Source organism: Oryzias melastigma, linkage group LG3, assembly GCF_002922805.2.
Source record: "Oryzias melastigma strain HK-1 linkage group LG3, ASM292280v2, whole genome shotgun sequence".
Classification (NCBI taxonomy): domain Eukaryota; kingdom Metazoa; phylum Chordata; class Actinopteri; order Beloniformes; family Adrianichthyidae; genus Oryzias; species Oryzias melastigma.
Window position 1 is genome coordinate 34,395,247 of NC_050514.1, and position 8,573 is coordinate 34,403,819.

Below are 8,573 nucleotides of genomic sequence, written 5' to 3' on the forward strand. Positions count from 1 at the left end.
CTGTACATAGTGATGGACAATGGGGGCAGATGCAGGTTTGCTCATAGCCTCTCAGTTCAGTCGTCATGTTCCAGTGAACGAGAGAGTCACACCCCTGCAGCTCCAGGTCAGGAACTGGTCTTGGTCTATGAGCTGACCAGGGCTATAGAGTACCTTTCCTCAGAGACTCGTGAAGGGGTAATAGATTCAGTTGTTCTGCTTAGAGACGTTGATGCCCACATGGGCAATAACAGACATTCCTGCAAGGGCAGGAATTGTGAGGAACTGAACACAAGTGGTGTCTTATTGTTGGACATCTGTGGAAGTCACGGTTTCTGGAAGGTTTGGATGTGGGAGAAATCTAGGAAAGCCTAGAGGGGTCCAATTAACAGAGGCAGTCACAAAGATCCTCGACAGAAAGGTCCCAGGAAAGCCCTGAGGTTCTTCCTGAGTACCTCAGGTCTCTGGATGTTATGGAGTTTTCTTGGGTGACAGCTTTAGTCACATGCACCAGGTCAAACCGCTGCACGGTTTCTGCTGGTGTTAGGGTTGTCGGGATCTGTGGAGGGTTGTAGAGAGGAGCGGCAGGATCTTAAATGAAGTATACTTGTTCTACCTTCCTCAAATGCCCAAAGCGCTTCACAGTTACAGACACATTCACACAATGATGGCGGCTCCACTGCCATCACTCGACACATTGGCGGGCAAGGCGGGAATCGAACCTGCAATCTCCCGATCAGGGGTCAACCGGCCCAAATCTTATGATTAGGGGATTTCGTTTGAGGCTTGTATGACCACTTCAAGGGACGTTAAAAAGGTGGAACGTACCATTGTTGGGGGTGTGGTAAATTTATGGGGGAACTATTTGTTTTTACTACAACCTGTCGCCCGCAGCATACCCGTAGATAAGAATGAACATTTTCTCTGTATGGGTTCCGGGTTGCGCAGGTCGTCTGCGTGTACCGTACAGTTTTGACCACAAGTAGCCCGCACCCACCTGTAAGGACAGTTAGGACGAAGGTTTCAGTGAGATCCTGTGGGGGTCAGAGACAGTTTCTGGATGTTGTTTTTATTCTTCTTTAAACCTTTAATGTACAGCGACTTGTTTGACCGAGGTCATTTTAAGGCGCTATATGAATTCATTAAACTTAAACTTTAAGCTTAAAAGACCAATCTGGGTCCCTGATTGGTTCACACACCGTGTTAAGCTCGCCGCTGCAATTGCACCTCGGCAGATTGCGCCTTTACATTAACTTAACATTCAAACTAGACGCCGTGTCCGCCGCGTTTGGTGTGAATGCATCAATACGTAGCAAATAGAAGCCTTGCACTGATGTGCACAACTCTGCATTTGTAATGTGTTGCATATCGGCTCAAAGCCAATATAAATATCGGGTTTAGTGAACAGTTGAAGTGTTACATTATGATAAAAAATCCTGTGTTATTTAAAGAATTAAATTCTATATTTAATGAGAAAAAGGATTAAAAGAACGTACAAAAGTAAAATAAAATTGAAATAAACACAGATCAACAAAAGGTGGAAAAAGCTGAACTCTAACAACACATTACAGTGTAAGTTATCCAAAGGAAATGAAGGAAAGGTAAGGGGGCGTGGCTCTGGAAACCTTAAATCTTTCCTGTTTCTCGTCGTGTTTCTGGACACGCCTGCCGTTCTAGTGGTTCTGAACGCTTGTGTTGAAGCTGAAGATCACATCTTTATGGTTTTAACATCAACGTGGACATGCTTTGGAGGAGAAAATCAGACCCCCCCCGGCTGAGCTCAATGACCGCTTTGTGTGGAACATTCCTTTCCAATCTCCTCAACAGCCTCTCAGTATCTATTTTAAACTGCTCTATTGTCTGCGTGGGACGGCTGAGGTTCACACCTGCAGATGGTCAGACCTTCTATGGTTTCACATCATCATCATCATCATCACTGCTTTTTGAAATTTGGATATTTTCTGTTTAAAAATTGTCCAAATCCAAAAGCGAAAAAGGTATTTTCCAACATTTCTGAACATTCAGACTGAAGGTTTTTGAATTCAGCTACTCCAAATTTCTGTAATAATTTTTACTTTTTCACTCATTATCGGGGGGGGGGTTCTTCCACTCGACCAGTGTCATCAGAGTTCTCGGCTGGGATCCGTACTCTGTTTTGTGTTGAGTCACTTCTTTGCTCTCGTTACACGTTGATAAAATGTCTCTGTTGAGTTCGGGGTATTGCATACTTGTTTTCCCTCTTGCGGTGGGGGTGTATAAACACGCCTCCGCTGACCCGTGAGGTGGGGAGGAAAACATGCAGCCCAGACCTCACCCATGGTCCGTTTCTCCTCCAAACTTCAGATTGAACCGAACATCTCAGATGCGTTTTTCCACTGCAGTGTTTTCTCATTTATCACAGGAGTTACGATCTAAAAATAGCCCAACGTTGGTGAAATCACAGATGATTTTAGGCTCCTCCCTACACACTTTCTAACTTTACTCAGACGTGACATTTTCACACTTTTCTCTCAAAGTTCAGACTTTTATAAAAAACCGGTTCAGTTTTATCGAGTGAAAACAAAAATGTAATTTATGTAAATGTGGTCGACTGAACCCATTCTGTACAGGAGACACGGCACAGAGGAGATTGATTGACAAGGTCAACAGCCAATCAGGATGCAGAACACACACAATTGCGCAAAATTGCACAGAAAAAATCTGCGAAACAACGAGACCAAAAAAGCATGAACCGGGAGACGGTGAGGAAGTATGATATTTGGTTTCTCAGAACCAATAAAGAAAATAAAAGTAAAGCTTACAAACTTCTGGTCAACCAGCAGCACAGATAAGCATCAGTGGCTAATATAGCTAGCATGTTTTCTGTGCGTTTCCTCAACAGAAAAAATGAAATGAAGAATGAATAAATAAGTTAAAAATAATTGTAACTCATTTGGTAATTTATTCGAGAAAGCAAAGAAATGATTAAAACGTAGAAAACAGATGTTTAATGCAGACACGGCCGGCCCTGAGCTGCATGGCGCCCCTGGGCGAAACAGGATTTCTGCACCGAAATTACTGATTATGTCAAAGCTTTGAGTTATTTTATTCATGGTTTTAATTATTACATTTTTACATGAAATGAGTGGTGTGTTAAACTGTAAAAAAAAATAAATAAAAAGAACTAAGAACAAATTTGGCACCACCCCCTCAATCAGATGGCGCCCCAGGCAGCCGCCTATGCCCAAGGCCAGCCCTGAATGCAAGGCACTGTGTGCAGTGGTCAGCACTGTCTCCTCACAGTGAGAAGTTTCTGGTTCAAATCCCAACTGGGAACTTTCTGTGTGGAGTTTGCATGTTCTCTACGTTCATCTTTTCTACGGGTTCCTCCTCCTTCTTCTACCCTTCTAGAAGAATAAAATTCAAGTTGCATTCCCGAGTATTTCTTTAGTGAAATTGTTGCGAATCAGGGGCAGACCAAAAAAAGGCAGTTTGAAAAAAATTTTATTTGTGCTGTAGAAAATACAATGGGCGGGGTCACAAGCTCCCTGCTCCGCCCCATTCGGATCCATCCACAAATGGATCCATGAACGTCTTTGTTTTCCTCGTCTGAGCTGGAATCTGGATCAGAACTGTACCGGTGGATAGAAACTGTTCCTCTGGACATTTTTGTTGCTCTGCTAATGTTAGCTTGGAGTTGTGAGGGGCTGTAAGCTAGTGGGAGTGTAAATGAGGGATGATGACCATCCCCGGCGACAGTCAGAGGAGGATCGGAGTGGAATATTAATAAAGTCTTTGCCTAAAGTATATTAAAGTTGTAATGAACGTTAATAAGTGATGCTAAAACCCCAAATTCACAAATCAAAAGTGATCAAGTTTGACCTCAACGACCTTCTAAATACATTCATTCATATTAAATATACATTTGTGAAGTTTAAATAAAATAATTATAGATTCAGTAATGATGTCCGGTGACCTTTGCCCTTTTGGTTTTATTGTCCAGATCTGATCAGAAACAGGAAAACTTGGTAAATAAATCTGTTCGTGATCTTTCTGATGGATTCCATCGTCGGTTTTCATGGTTTTTCCTGAGACATCATCATCTCAGCTCTCAAACGATTCCTCTGTAAAGACCACCGCGTGACCTCTGACCTCTGAACTCAGGAAAATGTTTCACTCTCTGCTTGAGAAGCTGAAGTTGTGTCCTCTGTTCTCAGTGAAAGTGTGTTCTCCTTTTCTTCAGCCAGCTGTGAACAGAACAGAGCTCTAATTGTGTTCGGCGGCTCTACACCTCGCATGAATCAGCCTCCAAGAACTCAGAGATTACGAGGCGTCACGAGGAGCTGAGGAGGCTTTTGGAGGGAGTGGTGGCGGTCAGCAGGTGTCTGTGTTCCACCTTCTGACCGCCGTCTGCAGAGCTCCTGCAGGACACACGGCTGGAAGGTTTCTGGAAACTCGGAGGAATCAGAGCAGAAAAGCTGCTGCAAAGCTCTGTGACTGCACACATCAGAAAAGTGTCAACCTTCAGATGACTCCGCCTCCTGCCACATGTTGTCATGGAAACCAAAAGAAGTCACACACAGACATGAAAACTGCAACACATGTTCATCATAACGAACAGATGATCTTCACTCCAGTTTTTGCTGAACTCTCACAAATCTTCATCCATAAACCACCAAACGTTTGTGTAGTTTTACTAAAATGAAAAGTTTTATACCGACATTGTTTTCCAGGTCAACAGTGAGCAATGGGCAACAATGACCGGCGACCATTGATGATGTCACCAAACGGTAGAAACGTCCAAATATGAATGAACTATTTTTCCATTTCTCTCCGCTTGGAGGGATAAATGTAGGAGTAAGGAGAGAAAGAGAAGCAAATTCAGATAAAGATTCAAACAAATCTGATTGGTTGATCGGTTCAATGCTGGAACACATCTGTGCCTGTTTATGTGCTGTTATGAGGACCTCAGACTTCTCTCTGAAGATAGAAAATGTTTGTGTGAGTCTTCTCTGGAAGATTAACAGCTGTAAACCTTTTGTTTAGTTTGTGGTGCAACAGCAGAAAATGATGTTTCAGTTGCAGATTTTCTTCACAGACACACAAGTTGAGTTTGCAGATGTGAAACGCATCGATGTGTGTAACTCCATAGATGTGGAGCAGAACTTTCTGAGCCCACAGGCTGGGATTTGACCGGATCCGGTCCCCAGATCAGTTTATTTTATTGTTATTAATGACCCGATGTTATCTTACTCTCATTTCTAACTTGTATAATTTTGACAAAATATATTTTTATAGAGTAAAATATTGAAAGTTATTTAAGTTGATTTATTCTGGAATAATATTCCTGCCTTTTTATTATTCATAATTATGTTAAAGTTACAGTTTCTGAAACCAGTTTAACCCTTTGAGGGGCCGTCCCTGACGACAGCCGGATATTTCACGTTTGACCTTCTGCGACTCTTCAACAATCGACTCAGTTATCCTGATTCCCAGGAAAAAGCTGCTTTTCTTTTGTAACAGAATCAGCTAGTTTTAGTGGTCGTGTAAACACGTCACTACAGTAAAGTGATGCATGTCGGTTCAAAGCTGCTTTTCTCCACTTTAGAATCCGTGGGAATTTTGTTAATGAAACGGTTCCAGTGTTGAAATAATGTCAACGCTGGAGCCAAAGTGTGATCTCTGCCGGATGATTTCACCAAACCCTGGAGTAACACCGAATGCTTTTTTATTCAGGTTTGATTTTTCTATAGATCATGAGCTCATATCTTCATTTTTTCTGTCCTAAATGTCAATAATGACCCAAAAAGAAATCATTCATAAACATTCCAGTTACGTTGTTCTGGATGTGAACTCTGACCCCTTTGTGCCCAAATGTGTCCGATTTCAGCTCAAAGCTGCTTTTCACTTCTTGGAATTCATTGCATGAACAGTTGAGGAGCTACGATGAAACAAAGACTGAACTCTAGAGCTAAAGCTCCACGTTTAACATCAGGTCAGCATCCCGTCACTCTCCAGGCCTCATTTACAGTCCCGTCCCCCTGCAGGCCACCTCAGGAAGTGTTTTTCTGTTCTTAAAGGACTTTAAAGACTTCACTTCAAGCTCAAATTATTTTGTCATTTTTTTGGGGTTTGGATTAAAGCACGAGTGTACAAATAGCATGAAAATATTGTGACAGTGTCCTGACTGATTTGAGTGTTTGAAGATGAACTCGTCTGATTTCAGAGGAACGGCCCGTCCGGTGACAGAATGAGTCCTAAAATCTTCCTCCCGTCTGTCTCATGTCCAGATTTCGGAGCTCCAGACCTGAAGACCTTCAGCCACTCTCACGGCTTCAGCTCCCGGTCCATGATCTGCACCCCGACCCGGGTCATGGCTGTGAGTACGCTGACCCCCGTGCTAACGTTAGCGATCATCATGAGTGTAGAGAACAGGAGCAGATGGAGCTAGCGGGACGGTTTCAGCTGCACAGGGCGGGGTGAGGACAGGAAGTCAGAGAGTGAACGTCTGACATGATGGAAACCTAAAACAGTTTAGAAGAACGATGTGATGATCCAAACCTGTCATCAACAAACAGGAAATAACCTCAATTCATCATCATCTTTGGCAAATCAAGCTGGGTGGCTGTGGTGCAGCGGTAGGACCTCTGATTGTAGGTTTGATTCCCGCCTTCCCCTCCCATGTGTCAACGTGTCCGTGGGCTAGACACTGAACCCCCATTGCCTCTGATGGTTATTGGTATCAGTGTCCAGCAGCGGTATTCAGGGTGTGAAAGTGACTGTAAAGCGCTTTCGGGAGGAAGAAAATCATCATACAAGAATACAACATTTATCATTTTACAGCATTAACAAAAAAAATTCTCAGTTCTTGTTTGAGGAGTTTCCATCCATTCTTCTTCTTCAAAAGTCTTCCAGTTCTGTGATATTTCTGGGATGTCTGTTCTGCTCTGCTCTGACCAATAGGAGCAGACTGCACGCAAAAAAAAAGAATAAAAAAAGATGAGCTGGAGACACCCAAAACGTCTAAAAGTAAGACGGAAGAAGCCTTAACCGTCAATATGTGAGGAGTTGAGTGGGAATGAGGACGTGCTGTTATGGAAGCAGGACAGTGCAGAGCAGAGAGAGAGATCCAGAACATCTAATCCCAGAACCGGATGATCTCCCACTGAAAACGTTGCAAGCGCGTCCCGCTCTCAGCTCGAGAATCAATTATTACTTTTCTCTTTGATAAGAGCGACTGCGGCTTCTGTCGTCTGCTATTCAGGGAAAACAGGCCGCACAGCAGATTTCTCCAGCCGGAGCAGCATCCCGCCTCCAGATCCAGCTAACTTGCACTCCTCCAAAAGCGGCGAAAGGCGGAGCCTCACAGATCGAGTCGTCGTACTTCTGTGTAGGAAAAATAGCTACAAAATAACTCATATTTAAAAAAGAATGTGTTCTTAAGGTAATTTGTGATGATAAATACGGACATAGTTTTCTCTGAAAGGCTTAGAAAGAATGATATATTGTTCTTTAGTTTTTAATTTGACTTTTTTATTAAAGTCATCGCGTATTTGTAGGAGTCTTAAAGACATTGATCCAGTTTCACTTTTGAAAGCTTTCATTTCCTGTTTCTGCTTCCCGTCAGTGTGGAGGAATTCTGCTCTTCACTGTGTTGCTGCATGGACCACATTTGTGATCTTAAGATTTTAAATCAAACAAACATTTTTCATGAAAATTTTAGATCTTATTCCACCGTTTTGTAAACGGCGTCCATTGTTCAGCAGTTTCCTGTCTGCTGGGTTTGGTGAGAACCTCCCGCAGAACAATGTGAAGACAGAAGCACAAACAGGACGTGAGCCTCATCCTGCTGGTTAACTGACCTCTAAAGAAAGGGGGAGGAGCTAAGAGTGTCTCTGGCATTCAGGTACCTCCTGATGTTTCCCTTCCGCTCCCCAGGTGCCCACGGCGCCACTCCACTCGTCCGGCTTCTCCTCCCGCTCCGCCGTGGAGAGCAGCTCCAAGCTGAGCCACAGAGGAACCAGCACGGTCCACAGCAGCTTCCAGGCCTCCGAGATGCACAGCAGGAGCCGGCGCTCCAAGTCTCTGTGCCAGGAGAACCAGGCCACGGCGGCCCGGCCGGAGAACGCCTCCGTCCCCGTCACGGTGGCCCCTCTCGGCGGCATGAGGCGCACCCTCAGCGGGACGCTGGCGCAGGACGGGAGGTGCTGGCAGGAGGAGGAGCTGCCGTACCAGTACGCCTACAAGGGGCCGTCCCACCGCACCATCAGCCGGATCACCAACAGACAGCAGCTCTACCAGCAGCAGCAGAGCTCCGCCTTCGGCCAGGAGGGCTGGGTGGGGAACGGCAGGGGCTTCCACGGTGGGGGCGACACCTGGGGGGCGCAGTGGCAGCAGCAGACCAGCAGGGCGAGTCAGGCGACGGCCAGCCGGCAGTACGCGCCGCTGCACCGGGCGCCATCGCTGCGCTCCCTGAGGAGCGTGGGTAAAGGCGTGGACGTGATGGACGCCGCGTCCATCCACAGCAACGACCCGCTGGCAGAGTGAGTGACCTCTGGGTGGAAACTGTTCTCTCCCGCTACAGCGATGACGCTCTACACGGCGTTCTCAGAAGA

The 8,573-nt window shown here is 45.1% G+C and overlaps 1 protein-coding gene across 1 annotated transcript in view; it reads left to right on the top strand.

The window, feature by feature from the left end:
- pkp3b (plakophilin 3b) overlaps positions 1-8,573 on the top strand; it is a 33,507-nt gene that overhangs the window by 7,090 nt on the left and 17,844 nt on the right. Inside the window, exons 2-3 of the mRNA XM_024295688.2 lie at positions 6,249-6,337; positions 7,897-8,501. Coding sequence (XP_024151456.2) covers positions 6,249-6,337; positions 7,897-8,501 — 694 coding nt within the window. The remainder of the gene's footprint in view (positions 1-6,248; positions 6,338-7,896; positions 8,502-8,573) is intronic.